At 48.5% G+C, this 18,750-nt stretch overlaps 1 protein-coding gene across 1 annotated transcript in view; it reads left to right on the top strand.

Annotated features, from left to right (window-relative positions):
* The window catches only part of LOC140731002 (cholesterol 7-desaturase nvd), a 43,784-nt gene extending 27,741 nt beyond the window's left edge, over positions 1 to 16,043 (top strand). Inside the window, exons 4-7 of the mRNA XM_073052164.1 lie at positions 395 to 520; positions 5,224 to 5,343; positions 9,862 to 10,038; positions 12,954 to 16,043. Coding sequence (XP_072908265.1) covers positions 395 to 520; positions 5,224 to 5,343; positions 9,862 to 10,038; positions 12,954 to 13,115 — 585 coding nt within the window. The 3' untranslated portion in view covers positions 13,116 to 16,043. The remainder of the gene's footprint in view (positions 1 to 394; positions 521 to 5,223; positions 5,344 to 9,861; positions 10,039 to 12,953) is intronic.
* The last annotated feature ends 2,707 nt before the right edge of the window (positions 16,044 to 18,750 follow it).

Raw genomic sequence — 18,750 nt, 5'->3', positions numbered from 1 at the left:
AACCTTTTTTCCAATGTCCCATACACTTGTAGTAGCAAAACTAATTACATACAATACTTAATACCTACTGTAATTCAGTTTTTTTCCTATTTATCATGAATGCATTGCACTGCTGCCACAAAGTTAACAAATTTCATGGCTTACGACGATGATATTAAAGCTGTTTCTGAATATCATGCAGTACACTACATTAATACACATTTCCACACAGTATAGATGTCAGATATATTCTGTGCAACCATGTTCCAATAATCCTGAAATGCAGGAACATTTCCCGGTCTCCAGGGCCCTGGTGGGTGAGCAGTTGGGCTGCGTTTTGTTTTGAGTAGCCTTCAGCCGTTCCCTGTGCTGCTCCTGGCTCCGCTGACACGTCTTCACTGTGCTTGCATCGCAGGAGATCCCCGAGAACGCAGCAGACGTGGCCCACCTCACACATCTCCACAGCCCCGCTATCCTGAGCGGGGCCGACCTCCGGAACACCCGGACCAGACTCTGGGGCTTTGTGCGGCACGATTGGAAGGTGAGGAGTGTTGGTACCCGGCTGCGGGGTGGGGGCGGGTACTGTGATCTCGGCTGATACTCCTGGCTGCAGAGAGGTTTCAGACCCTCTAGGGCGAGAGGGGACTGTTGAAGTCCCACCGAGCTTTGTGTAGCAAATGGACTTCAAGGAATGTCTTCTGGTCCTCCACCTGCCTGATGGTTGGAGTTAATCACGGTTTCTCTGCGCTGGGAGCAAACAGCCTGCACCACCACTTATCTGCAGGTGGGAATACGCTCTGCCGTGTCTGTTTCAGACTTCACTTTCTGTCGGAGCACCTGTCAAATCCACGGCTCCAGATGGGATACAGATAGAAAGAAGCTGAACAAGCGGATGGACCAATGTAACTAAAAGCACCGTAACGTGGGCTGAGTTGGTCCTTAAAGCCCTTCCTTTCCTCACAGCGGTGCTGTGGGAGGGAGACCAGCAGGGTATACAATGCACGAAGCGGCACAGGTTCACACCGAGTCCTGTTCACCAGCCCTGCTGCTTAGGGAGTAATGAAACGCTGAACTCAGCAGGCCAGGCAGCGTCTGCGGAGAGGAACAGACAGTCGACGTCTGGGGCCGAGACCCTTCAGCAGGGCTCCGCCCACCATGTCAACTGTCTATGAACTTCCGTAGACCGGCTGAGTTCCTCCAGCAGTCTGTGTGTGTTGCTCTGGACTTCCAGCATCTGCAGAACCTCGTGTTTATGAACCCTTGCAGTGAGCTGAACATCCAGGCAGGGATAAATGATCAGAAAGCCTCGTGTCCAGCTGAAGGCAGGACACAAAATGGTGAAAAATACCTTTTATTTAGCTTTCACAAGACTGCTGCATTCTAGAGTGTGAATTGGTTGAGAGAAGCATATTTTGTAATTTCTCATTAAATCTCGACTTGACAGCCTGGGCTTGTTGTTTCACAGGAGTGAAAGGGGCAGAGGAAGTAATTGGGAACTTGTCTGTGACTGTCACGTGTACTGAGATGGAGTGCTAAACATTGTTCTGCATACCGTCATTCCACACATAAGTGCATCAAAGTAGCGCAAGGGGAAGGAAGTGACAATGTAGAGCGTTGTGTTCCCGTCCAAAGAGAGGTGCCGAGGTAGGGTAGCAATTAGCGCGATGCTCTTACAGCTCAGGATGGAGTTCAGTTCCGGCGCCGTAAGACACAGGAGCAGAATTAGGCCATTCAGCCCATCGTGTCTGCACTACCATTCCATCATGGCTGATCCCGGATCCCACTCAACCCCATCCACCTGCCTTCTTGCCATATCCTTTGATGCCCTGACCGATCAGGGAAACGATCAACTTCAGCCTTAAATATACGCCCGGTCTTGGCCTCCACCGCAGAGCATTCCACAGATTCACTCCCTTCGGGCTAAAAGAATTCCTCCTTACCCCTGTTCTAAAGGATCTCCCCTCAATTCTGAGGCTGTGCCCTCTAGTTCTGAATACCCCCCACTATAGGAAACATCCTCTCCACATCCACCTTATCTAGTCCTTTCAACATTCAGTAGGTTTCAATGAGATCCCCATGCATTCTTCTAAATTCCATGAGTATAGACCCAAAGATGCCAAATGCTCCTCATATGTTAACCCCTTCGCTCCCAGAATGATTCCTCTGCACGCTCTCCAATGACAACACGTCCTTCAACACAACCGTCTGTAAGGAACCGTGTGGGTTTCCCCCTACGGTCTAACAGTGTGCTGGTTAGTAGGTTAATTGGTCACTGTAAATTGTCCTGTGATTAGGCTAGGGTTAAAGAGTGTCGTGGGAGCACACAGAAGATCGAAAGCAGTGAGCTGGCTGCTGGCTGTGTGTCCAGAGAAAAAGCGACACATCAGACTTTTAACATCATAAATCAGTGAGTTGTTTTGTTACGTCTCCCCTCTCACTGTGAAACGGGGATACCTCTTTTTCCCTTATTAGGGAGAGAGAGAGCCTGTGGTATGTCGAATTATTGGGTGAACGAGTGGTCTTTGAGGCACTGCAAGTCTGTATCTTTATTGATGCTTTGCTGAATGCTTGAGTGGTGGGGAGGGGTGATGCTTTTTGTGCTGGTGGGGGGGGTCATTGCTTTGCTGCTGTTTATGTGTGGGAGGGGGGAGCTGGGGGGCTTTGGGGTTCTAACATTTAACTGTCATTCATTCTTTGGGGGCACGCCTCTGTTTTCATGGATGTTTGTGAAGAAAAAGAATTTCAGGATGTATATTGTACAGAGAAATTTCTCTGACATTATTGAAGTTGCTGAGCGCTGCAGTTTGTTGGGCTGGAAAGGCCTGTTCTGTGCTTTATGTCTGAATAAACAAATATGTAAATCGTGCAGTACAGTGAGACAAACGACGTGCAAGCTCGATTGAGTTTAGGAGTTCATCTTTATCTGATCAAGTACCTTACAACAGGGCTACAGAAATGGTCCTTGAGCCATAGACAGACAGTTTATCTAAAACAAGAGGGCATAGGTTGAAAGTGAGAAGAACAAACTGAGGGATAAGTTACTTGTAGCTTGCTGTCAGAGAGGGAGGTAAATCATAAATAAATACCATGATTAAGAGGCCCTTAAACAGAGCAAAGAAGGATACAGACCTGGAGCAGGCAAATAGAATTGATGTAGGTGGGCTAACAAGGATGTGAAGGGCCAAAGGGCCTGTTTCTGTTCTGTACGGTTGTGACTATCTGACTCCTGGACGTAAACGGCAGAGTGTCTTTGTCAGTAATAAACATGGGGAATTACTGGACATTACTACACACACAAAACGTTGGAGGAACTCAGCAGGTCAGGCAGCACCTATGGAAATGAATGGACACGTCGACTTTTTGGGCCGAAACCCCCCTTTAGGATTGAGAGAGAAGGGGAAGATGCCAGAATAAGAAAAGTGGGGGGAGGGGAAGGAGGCTAGCTTTAAGGTGACAGGTGAAGCCAGGTGGGTGGGAAAGGTCAAGGGTTGGAGAAGAAGGAATCTGATGGGGGAGGAGAGTGGACCATAGCAGAAAGGGAGGAGGAGGAGGGGGTCCTAGGGGAAGTAATAGGCAGGGAAGAAGAGGTAAAAGGTCAGAGTGGGGAATTGATGGGGGGAATACTGGAAGGAGGAATCAATATTCATGTCATCAGGTCGAAGGCTACCCAGATGGAATCTCAGACATTGCCAATTCTGGCTTTATGACTCTGCTAGGAGGGAATGGAGCATGTGTAAACCTTTGAAAAGCACGGGATATGGTATCACTGTGCCACAGAGTCATATAGCATGGGGAAAGGCCCTTCGGCCCTCTGAGTCCATGTTGACCATCAGGCACTCAGGTTGCCATCAGTAACACAGATACTACGTGTTCTGGGTGCCACGTGGTGATGTTCTACTTCCTGGGGACGAAGGCTTCCAGTGAATGGGGAGGTTCAGAATGACGAAACCTCTTCCTTTCACGAACAAGAACAAATCTCTTCCATCAGCAGCTTAGTAAAAGGGACGGGGGAAGAAAGAACAATGTTGGTTAATTGTTTTCAGGATTGGGTTGGAACACGTGGCCTGAAAGAGCAGTGAGTTTGGAGCAGAAATTGCAGTTGGGATTGAGAAGACACGACAGTTCTTCTACTTTCTTAGAAGTTTGTAGAGATTCCACCTGTCACCAAAAGTTTTGGTGAACACCCATAGATGCACAGTGGAGAGGGTATCCTGACTGGGGATGGAAAAACCAAAGTCCGTGAACAGAAAATCATACAAAAAGTAGTGGATACAGCCCACTCCAAACAAAATGCTGGAGGAACGCAGCAGACCAGGCAGCATCTATGGAAAAGAGTATAGTCCACATTTTGGGCTTGAAACATTGACTATACGTGTGTGTGTGTGTGTGTGTGTGTGTGTGTGTGTGTGTGTGTGTGTGTGTGTGTGTGTGTGTGTGTGTGTGTGTGTGTGTGTGTGTGTGTGTGTGTGTGTGTGTGTGTGTGTGTGTGTGTGTGTGTGTGTGTGTGTGTGTGTGTGTGTGTGTGTGTGTTCCAGCATCTCCAGATATTTTCTCGTTTGTGACAGCCCAGTCGATCACAGCTAAAGCTCTCCCTATCATTGAGCACATCTGCAAGGAGCAAAGCCACAAGAAAGCAGCATCCATCATCAAGGACCCTTGGCACCCAGGCCATGTTCTGTACTCGTTGATGCCATTGGGAAGAAAGTACAGCAGCCTAAGGTTGCACACCACCTTATTCAAGAATAGTTAATACCCTTCAACCATCAGGCTCCTGAACCAGCGTGGATAACTTCACTCACCCTAACACTGAACTAATTCCACAACCTATGGACTCACTTTCAAGGACTACATTTCAAAGTTCTCAATATTATCTATTTATTAATTATAATTTTTGTATTGTGTAGTTTGTCTTTTTCTCATCGGTTGTTTGTCAATCTCTGTGTGTAGTTTTTTTGTTGATTTCATTGTATTTCATGATTTCTACTGTAAATGCCTGCAAGAACACATACGTACTTTGTACTTTGAAGGGAGCCAGCATAGATGGGGGGTGAGGCTAGACGGGGAAAGTTTCAATTGCCAGCCTGACCTCTCTCTCACATTGTTTGTTTCCAGGAATGGGAACAGGTTGCCCAGTAGTGAAGGTGTATATGCCTCTCGTGCACAGGGACGTGGATCGTGGCGGAGGGAGGGCAGCCCAAGGGGGTGCCCGACAGCTTTACTGACACTGTTGCTACCCATCTGCAGGTCCAGTGGAGCCCCGAGGCAGAGCCTGACAAACACTGTTCGCGGATGCTGGTGAACCATACGCTGCACATCCTGGACTGGCACTGCCCCCTGCTGGACCTGCACGTTACTGCCAGACAGGTGTGTACTAACCTGATGACCTGCAGGGGGAGCCACATCGGTGAAATGGGCACTCTGAACAGATCCAGAATTTAATCCAGAATTAAAATTCTATGGAACTTTAATTTTGAACATAGAACAGTACTGCACAGTACGGGTCTTTTGGCCCATGATGTGCTGACCCCATTTTCATCCTAAACTTTCTCTCCTACAGAGCCCAAAACCCACTCTCAGACAACTCCTCTTACTTGCCCCTCGAACAGGACCCCACTAAGGCGCACTAGGCCATTGTCTCCCACACCATCACCGACCTTGTTAGCTCTAGAGATCTCCCATCCGGTGCCACCAACCTCATAGATCCCACACCCCGCACCTCCCATTTCTATCTCCTACCCAAGATCTACAAACCTGCTTGTCCAGGTAGGCCCATTGTTTCTGCTTGTTCCTGCCCCACTGAACTCATCTCTGCATACCTCGGCTCTGTCCTATCCCTCTTGGTTCAGTCCCTTCCTTCCTACATCCGTGACACTTCACACACTCTTGATCTTTTCAAGGATTTCGGGTTCCCTGGCCCCTATCATCATATTTTCACTATGGATGTCCAGTCCCTATACACCTCCATCCCCCACCAGGATGCCTCAAAGCTCTGTTTCTTTCTGGACACCAGACTCAACCAGTTCCCCTCCACCACCACCCTCCTGTGCCTAGCGGAATTTGTCCTCACTCTCAATAATCTCTCCTTCAGCTCCTCCCACTTCTGTCAAACAAAAGGGGTAGCCGTGGGCACCCACATGGGTCCCAGTTTGTCGGCTACGTGGAACAGTCTTTGTTCCAAGCCTACACTGGTGCCCGTCCCCAACTTTTCCTGCGCTACATCGATGACTGCATTGGTGCTATTTTCTGCAACCATGCAGAACTCATTGACGACATAAACTTTACCTCCAACTTCCACCTTGCCCTCATTCACCTGGTCCATTTCTGACACCTCCCTCCCCTTTCTCAATCTCACTGTCTCTATCTCTGGAGACAGCTTACCTACTGATGTCTATTATAAACCCATAGACTCTCACAGCTACCTGGACTATATCTCTCCCCACCCTGTTACTTGTAAAAATGTCATCCTCTTTTCTCAATTCCTCCGTCTTCGCTGCATTTGCTCTCAGGGTGAGGCTTTTAATTCTAGAATGAAGGACATGTCATCCTTTCTCAAAGAAAAGGGCTTCCCTTCCTCCACCATCAATGCTGCCCTCAAACACATCTCTTCCATTTCATGCATGTCTGGCCTCACCCCATTCTCCTGCCACCCTACCAGGGATAAGGTTCCTCTTGTCCTCACCTACCACCCAACCAGCCTTCATGTCCAGCACATAATTCTCTGGAACTTCTGCCATCTCCAACAGGATCCCACCACCAAGCACATCTTCCCTCCCCCCCATCCCCCCCACTTTCTGCTTTCCACAGGGATCGCTCCCTGCATGACTCCCTTATCCATTCATCCCTCTCCACTGATCTCCCTCCTGGCACTTAATCCTTGTAAGCGGAACAAGTGCTACACCTGCCCCTACACCTCCTCCCTCACTACCATTCAGGGCCCCAAATAGTCCTTCACCTGTGAGTCTGTTGGGTTATATACTGTGTCTGGTGCTCCCGGTGTGGCCTCCTGTATATCAGTGAGACCCGATGTAGATTGGGAGAGCGCTTCACTAAGCACCTACGCTTCATCCACTAGAAGAAGTGGAATCTCTCAGTGGCCATCCATTTTAATTCCACTTCCCATTCTGATATGTCAATCTGGTCTCTACTGTCGTGATGAGGTCACACTCAGGTTGGAGGAATAACACCTTATATTCCACCTGGGTGGTCTCCAACCTGATGGCATGAACATCGATTTCTCAAACTTCTAGTATGCAACATCCGACCCTTCACCATTCCCCATCCCACTTTCCCTCTCTCACCTTATCTCCTTACCTGCCCATCACCTCCCTCTTGTTCTCCTCCTCCCCCTTTTTTCTTTCTTCCATGACCTTCTGTCCTCTCCTATCAGATTCCCCCTTCTCCAGCCCTGTATCCCTTTCACCAATCAACTTCCCAGCTCTTTCTTTCACCCCTCCCTCTCCTAGTTTCACCTATCATCTTGTGTTTCTCTCTCCCATCCCCTCACCTTTTAAATCTACTCTTTTTTTTCCTCCAGCCCTGCCGAAGGGTTGCGGCCTGAAACATCAACTGTTCTCTTTTCCATAGATGCTGCCTGGCCTGCTGAGATCCCCCAAGCATCTTGTGAGTGTGGCAAAGCCCATAACCCTCCATTTTTCTTTCATCCATGTGCCTATCTAAAGAGTCTCTTAAATGTTACCAATGAATCAGCCTCTACCAACACCCCTGTCAGTGCACTCCAGGGGTGAAAAAAATATTCCTCTGACATCTCCCCTAAATCTTCCTCCAGCCACCTCTGGTCTTAACCGTTGCCGTGCTGAGAAAAAGACTCTATGCCTCTTATCATCTTTTACACCTCCATCAAGTCACCTCCTATCCTCCTTCACTCAAAAGAGAAAAAGCTCTAGCTCGTTCAGCCTTTCCTTGTAAGAAATTTCTTCTCTCTTCCACGGATCAAAGGGCAGTCTCATTAATGGGATTACACTGGAGGATTTAGTAGGGTCAGCCACGGTGAATTTGGGCTGACTTCAAAAACCACTTCCTCACACGTTACTTGAGGGAACATGGTGAAGTATCCACTGTGGAGGAGGTCCCTCACCCAGCTCTCACCGTCACACAGCACAGAAGGAGCCCATTGCCCACTGAGTCTGCACCCACTGTGATCTTGCATTCTCATTCATAAACTCGAGTCGAAAGAGACGACAGATATTGGACAATGGGGCAACAAACGAGTGGCTGGAGGACCTTTTTGGTTCGAGCAGCATCTGTGAGGAGATACCTGATGCAGGGTTTCCAGCCAAACCGTTGACCAGTCTTTCTCCTCCCACACAGATGCTGTTTTCACTGGTTGAATTCTTCCAAACAGGCTGTTTGTTATTCAAAGCGTGTGGCCTGGTCCTGAATCTCTAGTGAAAGACTAATGAGTTATCTTCCCACTCTCCCCCCATTTCAGGCTTTACATCCAGGTAACTGCAACCAGTGGTGAACGGGGTTCTTTTGTTTTATCGGATTCTGGATGATCTCTGATTACTGACACTTCTCCCATTCCAAACAGTCTGTCTAGCTTCTCTTTGAAACTTCTCTGATCTCCCATTTCCCGTATTCCCGACATAAATGCTGCTCGACCCAATCCCATTCTGAGAAGCCAGTTTTCAAGACCTTGACATCTACTTAGGTGAACTTCCTTGTCTTAGTGCTGGTGGGATAAAATGAAAGGCAGAGAGGAATTCCAGAATGGATGCCTGGGAGCCTGGGTTTCCTGGATATCATGGTGTTGGCAATAGTTCTTGTTTCATGTTATTAACAGTTGTCCCATCTGAGTGTGACATGGGGAGGATTTGAAGGAAAAGTAGGTGAGATGGAATTTGAGTATGTGGGGCATCAGTGTCTGGAGGTTAATGGACAGGGATGGGTTGGGTTGGGAGTAGTGATGGGTTGGAGTAAGGGGCGGTAATGGTGGGTGGGGAGATGAAGGTGGATGACAGCTGTTGGGGTATGTTGGGAAGATGAGGGGTGGGGAAGAACTGGGTGATGTGCTTGGGGTGGGTTGGATCAGGAAGATGAGGGTGTTTGAGAAGGTGGCTGATTGATGTTTGGGTTGAGTTGGAGAATAAGGGAGTGGGGTGATGGTAGGTTTTTGGGGAAGGTTGGGGAGCAGGCGAGAGTCTTTGTGGTTATTGACGGAGGCTGGGTCAGGAACGTTGGATGCTCTCAGTGATTGTGGGGAGTGTCTTGTGACAAGACAGTCCTGCATCTCCTTGCCCACCAGCAACACCGGACATCACGTTTTCTCTTTCTCATGCACCCTCTGCAAACTCGCCCTAACAAACTGCCGATCAGACTGTCCTTCCTGCATGGTGTCTGTAGTGGTGAACGGATTCCTTCCTTGTGTACGGACTGCCGCCCTTCCAGTCAAGTTGAGTTTATTGCCACGTGCACAAGTACACGTGTACACAGGAGCCGAGGGAAGTCTCCATGCAGGATCACAGGCACAGAGCATCAGGCACAAAAAATATAAATTGTAATCGATTCTTGCAAGAAGGAACACGTTATGTCTTTGTATTTACAAAACCTCTGGACTCTCATTCTGTGTCCATGGGTTGTCTATGTGACTGGAGATCTATCTCAGGGAACTGAAGGTCTTGTGACATCAGTGGCCCAGTTGTTGGGTTGTACCCATCGTTTTGGCCAATAGACAAAGTTCATTCTATGTCCTGAAACGGTGGTTGTTTCTCCGAGGTTGATACCGCTGACGAAATGGCTGATGGTCCGGTGTTTTTAGTTCACCTCTTGTACCCTGTGCTCCCTTCCCCAGCACACTCGCCCTCTTCCCTCTCCCCTCTTCCCCCATAGCCGTATTCTCACCCTCTCTCTGTTTCGTTGAAGGTGGGGCCTGGGCTGGTCTACATGCTGTTCAACCACTCGTTCCTGGGCCGAGGAGTCATCCTGCACTGCGTGACCCCTGTGGAGCCCCTGCTGCAACGGGTCAGCCATTGTATCTACTACCAGAGCAACATCCCCGCCATCATCCCCAAGTTCCTACTTAAGGGCGAGTGTATCCAGGTGAGTCCTTCCCTCCAACCACTGTCACTCAGTTCCTGTGCCGTGGGTCAGGGGGGTGGGGGTTAGTACTGAGCACAGGAACCAACACTCACTGAGTTGGGAATGGTGGGCCGAAGCCCCCTCGGTAATTTGGACGTGTGCACTGCATGAACTGGCCAGAGGCGGTTACAGAGATGGTGGGAGGAGTGAAAGGTGCTTTGTTGGTTTGTAGGTGGTGTTCCAGCCCACTTGTATCTCAAAGGATATTATCCACCTCACTGGTTAGCAGGTGTTATTACATTGTCCATCTTCATTCCATGCTCTATCTCCACTTTCCACCAATGGCAGACCTCGCTCACCTCCCAATGCCCACTCATCCCTTCTCCATCTGCATATCTCCCCTCCTCACCTGGATGCACCTATCGCTTGCCCTTCCCTCACCTCTTCATTCAGGCTACCTCCCCTCCGTCTTTCAGTGCAGGTGAAGGGTCTCAAATTGAAATGTTTATAATCCAAATCACCCTGCAGATCTGCTGAGTTCCTCCCTCTTGGCTTCAGTCTCTCTTCTCCAGTATTGCATTGCTATTGGTTTGATCTTCTTGTGCGGTTTTTCCTGTTTCCCGTCTGTGGGTTCTCACGGCAACAACTCTTCCTTGGTTCTGAAGCACTCGGGGACCATGATGAGCTGGTGAAAGGGCAGCTTGAACATCCTCTGTCTTAAGTTGTGGGGCTGGGTTGTGGGATTGATGCTCATGGAAACAGACTGTGTTGAGGTCTCTTTCCCTGTCCATAGCCTGTCAGTGCCCAGCCTGAGCCTTTGCTTGATAACCAACATTGTCGGCATCAACGTCCACTGTCTGTGAGAGGCTCCTGTTGCTGACACCAGGACCATTCCTTGACCCCTAACCCAAACTAAATTCACCCATCTGGTCTTTCCCAGTCCGCTCAGTTAGGAGAAACTGTCACCAAGAGCACAATCTACCCCATCATTGTTCGGGGGAGTGTCACAGAGAACTCTTCTCCACCCCCCCTCCCCAAGTGGATGAGAGTTCAGTGTTTGCTCTACCCACTGCTTAAATTAAGCAGCGGTTTGCCCAGCACCTAACAGGGTACTGAGAGCCTAAAGACAAGGATGTCTGCAGATGCTGGAAATCCAAAGCAACACACACAAAATGCGGGAGGAACTGTAGGTTAGGATGCATCTATGGAAGTGAATAGGCAGTCGATGTTGTGGGCCAAGACCTTCCTTCAGGACGGTTCCTCCAGCATTGTGTGTTGATTGAGAAACCCAACTGAAGCAAATACTCTCTTCAATCCTAACACTTGCTCAGGCCTGTCTGTCAACTGGATGTTGGCAGATTTACACCTAAATCATTGATAAAAGTTACAATGGTCTTCATAATCTCTCTGGAATACCATCAGTGATTGGTCTCCCAACCCATCTCCAGCTGACTTCCCTTGGCAGCACATTCTGCACCATCCTCATCACCCTGGTTCCCTGAATATCAAGTCAAATTTACTGCCATCTGCACAGGTACCATGAAGTCCAGGTACCATGAAAATCAGTGGCTGGTAGAGTGCTGGCCCAGGTACCATGAAAATCGATGGCTGGTAGAGTGCTAGCCCAGGTACCATGAAAATCGATGGCTGGTAGAGTGCTGGCCCAGGTACCATGAAAATCGATGGCTGGTAGAGTGCTGGCCCAGGTACCATGAAAATCAATGGCTGGTAGAGTGCTAGCCCAGGTACCATGAAAATCAATGGCTGGTAGAGTGCTGGTCCAGGTACCATGAAGTCCAGGTACCATGAAAATCGATGGCTGGTAGAGTGCTGGTCCAGGTACCATGAAAATCAATGGCTGGTACAATGATTGCAGCAACGTCACAGGCAAAGACAACACACACAGAATATAAATTGTCCATAAATTAAACACGTCAGTAAATTTAAAAAACAGTTCAGATCAGAACAAGGAAACCTCAATCCGAGACAAGTGCATGCTGGTGCCGGGGGTGTACCACTGCTGAGGTAGAATTAGGTGTGCTGTTTGGTTCAAGGACCTGGTGGCTGCAGGAAAGTAGCTGTTTCTGAACCTGTTGGTGTGGGACTTCAGGATTCTGCACCTCCTGCCCAATGTTAGCAGGGAAAAGAGGGCATGCCCTGGATAGTGGGAACCTTTGAAGGTAGATACTGCCTTCCTGAGACATCCCCTCCTGTGGATGCTGTCGGTGGTGTGCCCATATTAAACTGGGCCACTCTTTGCAGCCTCTTGCGTTACTGTACATTGCCATGGCTGGACCCCTTACTCTGAACTTGAACAAACTGCTCAACTGGGGAAATCTAATAAACTAACCCAAAGTCTCCCAGAGTGGAGTTTTCTGCCATCACTGCCACTGCTACAGCCACTCCCTGACAGGACATGCATGGAGAACCTCGAGCAGTTCACCTCACCTCACTACTCTCCAGTTCTCCCGCCAATCCCTCCCAATCCAATTTGCTCTCCTTTCTGTGTCCCCTGGTCCACCTTGGACAATATTTGCTATTCTTCCTAAGCACAGTGTGATGGGGAACAAAACCTTTGGCCAATTTCAGCACCAAACTAACACCACCAATAAGTATGTTCCCTTATCTCAGTGGAATCACTTTCACATAAAATTTACCAACGGGTTGATTTTAAAACCAAATTTTACAGGGGTACTGACCAGATTGACTGTGGTTGGAAGGTTTCAAAGTGCTGCTTATAGGAAGGGAGAGGCTTGTGGGAGATCCTTCCCTTAACCGCTCCCCTCCTACGAGGATGGAATATTTTGTTGAAGGGCGTGGCACCTGGTAAGATCGAGGGGCAGTACAGAATATTGGCTGGATTAAGGCGGTGGGAGGTCACAGAGCGAGAGCAGCCTGTTGTAAAGAGGTATGAATTTACTTGCTTCCTCTTGCAGTTTGAACGGGACGTCATGATCTGGAATAACAAGAAGTATGTGTCGAAACCTCTGCTGGTGAAGGAGGACTCGGCCGTCGTCCGTCACCGCCGCTGGTACGCCCAGTTCTACACGGAGAACAGCCCCCGGTTCTCAGCCCAGAGGGACGGCCTGGACTGGTGAGGGAGGGACAGTGGCTCAGCCGAGGCAGACTGGTGGAGAGATCACCTAGGATGCAGCAACTCTCCCATCTCCTGGTCTTCGGGCAACCTCAGATCTCCCCACTCTCCTCGGGGGGAGTGATTCCAACTGCATCTTTAGGACTTGCATTCATCTGCACTGTATACACAGAGGCTTGAGTCGCCTTTCCTAGCACGGGCCGGAGGAGGGGGACAGACTTACTGCCTGGTGGGGCTGCTGAGACCCAGGGAAGGGTCACTGCCGGAGAGTGGAACTGGGCGGGCTGAAGCCTCCTGGGGCGGCAGTGTGGCAGGGGCCGGAGATTGTGACCGATTGGGGGGAGGGCAGGGGCTGTTACGCAGTCATCCGGAAAGCACTTCTGCAGCGGTATGGGGTGAGGTCGGATTCGGGGTGAGTGTGTGTTTACGTGTCTGCGTTTGTCTGTGCATTCGCGTATCTGTGTGTGTGCGTAGGGAGGGAGGGGTAGTTGGTTTAGACCCGCAGTGGCAGTGTGTGCTGTGCTTGTATACCCACCCCTTCCGCACTCCTGTGCCCCCAGAGGCACCTGGCTGCCTGTGACTCTGCCCAGGACATCGCCAGCTTGTTGTACAAGCCTGCACTGGGCAGCCAGAGCCCACAGTGCGTGCCCTGGCTCCAGCCAACTCTCCGACAGAGATCCAGATTATTATTTTTTTTAAATACGTGCATCAAAATGGTTTTTATTATTGAATTAGAATAAACTTTAATACTGTGTGACTTATGTAAAACTCGGAGCAGCTGCCCCACCAGCCTCAGGCCCATTAGCTGGGTTATCGTCAGACTGGCACTGGGATCTTTGGAAAGCAGCAGAACCTTCAAGGGGGGGTAGTAATAAACGTAGTTGTGATCACTCCCACCACAGGTAGGAGGAGGTGCCACTGATAGAGGACTGACCAGGATCCTTGCCCCTGGGGCTGGCCAGTATTTAGCCTGGGGAGGGATTGGCCAGACTCAAGCTGTTTTTGTGGAGCTGGATCAAAGTTTGGGAGGTTTGAGATGACAGCACTGGTGGGCGGCACGGTGGTGCAGCGAGTAGTGCCGCTGCCTCACAGCTGCACGGAGCCGGGGACTTTCGTGGCCTCGCGTGCTGTCTGTGTGGAGTCCGCAGGTTCTCCCTGTGACTGAATGGGTGCTGCAGTTTCCTCCCACATCTCACAGTCCTGGGAGTTGGTAGGTTGACTGGCCACTGTAAGTTGCAGATACTCTTACTAAATTGGAACAGACGCCAATCATCACCTTCTGATGATGTCAGTGTGCCCCTTGTCATCTCCTTTCTCCTGTAACCCTCAGCTTCCATCACCACACAACCGTGGTTTACCTCGATCAGACCTCAGGACACTAGCTCAATGATTTACCATGCCAACTAGAGAGGGTTCTCCATCAGAACCTCTCGTGGTGTTCCTCTGTGGCTGGAGAACAAGCACCTGGTCTCCAGCTGGGAATGGTTGAGGGAGGGTCCTTGAGCTCTGACTGGTGGTGGCAGAGAGCTGGCTGAGGTCAGGGGAAGATCTGTGCTGCCTCGTTCCCTGTGTACAGAGACCCTGACTGTGGAAAGATCAGCACAGGGAGAGGTTTCAACAATGTCCCACTTCCAACAATGCTGGACATGCAGGCATGTTCCTGATTCCTCTGGAAGGATGTCTGGGCCCCGGGACAGTGGGAAGGGAAGAGGTGGAGGGACCGGTGCTGTGCGTCCTGTGGTGAAATGGAAAAGTAACATCAGGTGGACATGTTGCTAGGGATGGAAGGGCAAACTCAGGAATTGTGGATAGGAAAGGCCCCTTTGGAATGCAGAAGGGAAAGTTGGGGGAAGGTGTGCCTGGTGTGGGGGCTAGTGGATGGATGGGAGAGGGGGCTGTTCTGTCTCAGGCTGGGGGACAGGTTCTGAGAGATAGAATTGATGTGATGGAAAGTCACACCAACTAATGCGGACAGGAGGCCTCAGTTAAGGAAATAGGAAGAGATCTGGAACTATTGGTGTGGAAACAGGCTCTTTGGCTAGAATCGTCCATAATTACCAAGTTGACCATCTAAACCAGACCCATTTGCCTGTGTTTGATCCATATTCCTTTAAACCTTTCCTATCCATCTACCAGTCCAAGTGCTTTTGAAGATTATTGTACCTGCATCAACTACTTCCCTTAGAATGAGCTGCCACGTGTCCACCAGCATCTGTGTGAAGAAATCGCCCCTCAAGTCACTTCCAAATCTCCCCTCACACCATAAACCTCTAGCCCTGGGAAAAAGGTTGTGTGCTTCAATCTTATCAATTCCCTTATAATTTCATGCACCTCTATAAGGTCATTCCTGGAAGTGATACAAGGAAGGGAAGATTCCAAGATGGACCGTGTGTAAGTGAGGGCACAGTGGGACGACATTTCAGGGCTCTACAGGTGCAGGAAGCAGAACCCATGCGGCTATTAGTGTGATAGAGAATGAAGAAGTTTGAACTGGCCTGGAGCAAGGACTGTTATGCATATTTCTAAAAAATTTATTGAGGTACAGTGAGATAGGTCCTTCTGGTCCTTTGAGCCACACCACTCAGCAACCCCCGATTTAACCCTAGTCTAACCACAGGACAGTTTACAATGACCAATTAACCTACCAACCGGTACATTTTTGGACTGTGGGAGGAAACCGGAGCGCCCGAAGGAAACCCAGACAGTCACTGGGAGAACGCACAAACTCCTTACAGGCAGCGGCAGGAACTGAACCCAGGTTGTTGGTATTGTAAAGTGTTTTGCTAACCATTATGCTACCATGCCGCCCCAATAGACAGGGACACTGGAGGCCCAGATGGGTTCTCAAAGCTACACCTTGTTGGTAAAAATAAGTGGAGTTCAAGATCGGATTCATGATGAGAACGTGGTCAGTCCGGGGAAAGGGATGGTGCAGGAGGGGGACTGACGGGGGGGGGGGGGGGGGGGGGGGGGGGGGAGCGAAGGGCCCTCGCACCTTCCTGGTTTGGGGTGGATGGTGAAGCTAAGCCAACCAGGACCAGCAAATTGGAAACTGTCAAGGAGGTGTAGGGCATGGTTGTTAAATAGGAAAGAACTGGACCTGGGGAGAAAGAATGGCACCAGGGCTGGGCAGGTTGAAGCAATGGGACCTTGTACACAATGGCCTATGGAGGAGGTACAATTACCACTGTGGAGGTAAGGATATAAAGAATAGCTTTATTTACACATGTACATTGAAACATCCAGTGAAATATGTTGTATGCGCCAAATCAGCGAGGATTGTGTTTGGGCAGCTCGCAACTGTCGGCTTGCTTCCAGCGTCAATCTTGTAAGCCCACAATTCACTAACACTAGTCCTTGGAATATGGAAGGAAATCCACATTATCATAGGGAGAACTTACAAACTCCTTACAGACAGCGGTGGAAATCAAACACTGATCTTAGAACTGACGAGAGGCAGAAGACCAAAGTTTGGTCCAAAAGGTGAGGACCTCTGGGTCCCAGGGAAAGTTGTCAGATTGGCTTGGGAACAGGAGACAGAAGATTATGGTGGAGGGTTGTTTTGGGAATTGGATGCCTGTTATTAATGACGTTCTACAGGGATTGGTGCTGGGGCCCTTGTTTATAATACTGAATAATGATTTGTACAGTACTGTGCTAAAGTCTTAGGAACTGCAGATTTTTAATATAAATTTTGGTTTAGATATTTATTTTTTTGTCTTCTGTATTAGTGTGTCAGTAGAAAAGAGAAAATTTTAGATTTACAAACCTTTATTTTCCAAAAAATTAAATGTTACAGAGAATTATTTTGTATTTCATTAAAGAAAGTAACATATTAAGTAATAAACCACTTTTCAAATAAAAGCCTTATTACTTTGTACTGTACAGACAGCCCAGTGGATGATTAAACAAAGGTAACAAACAGATTGCTAATGATCAATGACATACTGACTTGAATAAACTAAACTGATTAGCTAAAACAGAAACGGGTGTAGAAGGAATCAAACTGGATGAAGAGTGACCAAGCTAAAAGGTGAGGGTGTGACAATTTAACTTTAAGATAAACCAATTCTTACACCATAGCAAGAGTGGGCATAGCGACAAGACACAAGGTGGTCACCCTGCATCAGCAAGGTCTCTCTCAAGCAGAAATTTCATGGCAGACAGGATGTGCAGAGTACAAGGTTTTCTGAAGAAGCACAAAGAAATGTGTAAAGTTTAGAACAAGAAATGCAGCAGACAAGAGATACATCAAACTATCGTCCCTTCTAAATCTGAGTAAGTCCAGCACTGCTATCTGCTCTGAACTCACAGAAACCACTGGAATCCAAGAACACTGCTCTAGTCTGAAGAAGTCAGAAGTGGTCTTTGCTGCCAAAAAGCCATTCCCCCGAAGTAGAAACAAAGCCAAGAGACTCGTGCTCAAAAACACAAGGACTGGGGTTCTGAACAATGGCAGTAAGACTTCTGGATTGACGAGTCTAGATTTGAAATTTTTGGCTCAAGCAGGAGACAGTTTGTCTGTAGAAGAACTGGAAAACACAATATGGATGAGTGTCTGCAGCCAACAGTGAAATACCGCAAAGGTTCCCTGCTGGTTTGGGCTGTATTCCTGCAAATAGAGTTGGCGATCTGGTCAAAATTAACGGATCTCTCAATGCTGAGAAGTGCAAGCAGATTCTCATCCATCACACAATACCATCAGGGAGGCGTCTGATCAATCCTAACTTCATTCTGCAGCAGGACAATGACTCCAAACACACGGCCAAGGCCAGAAGGAACTTTCTTCAGCAAAAAGAACAACAAGGAGTTTTGCAACAGATGGTATGGCCTCAACAGAGCTCTGATCTCAACATCACTGAGGCTGTTGGGGATCACCTGGAGACACAAACAAGGGAGACAGTCAAAGTTGGCAGAAGAACTGTGGCAAGTTCTCCAAGATGCTTGGAACAGCCTCCCAGCCAATTTTCTCATGAAACTGCAGGATAGTGTACCTAAAAGAATTGATGCAGTTTTAAAGGCAAAGAGTGTTCACACCAAATATTGATTTGATTTTTTTTTTACTGTTCACTGCTCTTTATTGTTTTTGATAGAAACTTTTCATTATTTTGAAAACCTCTTCACTTTACAGAATTTATTTTACATGTGCATGGGACTGTATGTGGATGCAGGTGGCATGATCATCTTTTTGAGACATGAAAAATAGGATACTTCATATTTTAGTTGGGCTATAGAGTGGAATTATTTTATAAAACGTTGCAGTGGACTGGACCCAGTGCCTGGGTAGAGTGTGTGTGATCTGGTCCAACACTGCCCCCTGGTGTCTGCCTGCCCACCAAGGTGCTGGAACTAGAGAAAACCCCTACTGATTGGTCTAAGAATGTCCTCACAAAACAACTATTTCTATGCGGCCACTTAGCACCTTGCAGTCTACTTGAAGTTATCAGCAATGTGAAAGAAGTGATGTTGACAAGGTTATCAAGCAAATACAAATTCTGCAGGTTCTGCCAACACAGATTACATCTCTGACAGCTGACTTCCCAAGGTGAGGTGAGCGTGATGGCCTCCGATATTCGACCACACTTGACCAAGTATGGGCCTAGTAAAGTGAAAACAATGGTAATAAATCATCCCAGTCC

The sequence above is a fragment of the Hemitrygon akajei genome, chromosome 7 (assembly GCF_048418815.1).
Source record: "Hemitrygon akajei chromosome 7, sHemAka1.3, whole genome shotgun sequence".
In the NCBI taxonomy this organism is placed as follows: Eukaryota; Metazoa; Chordata; class Chondrichthyes; order Myliobatiformes; family Dasyatidae; genus Hemitrygon; species Hemitrygon akajei.
The sequence above is the reverse complement of the archived record's forward strand: the minus strand, read 5'-3'. Positions and strand labels throughout refer to the sequence as shown.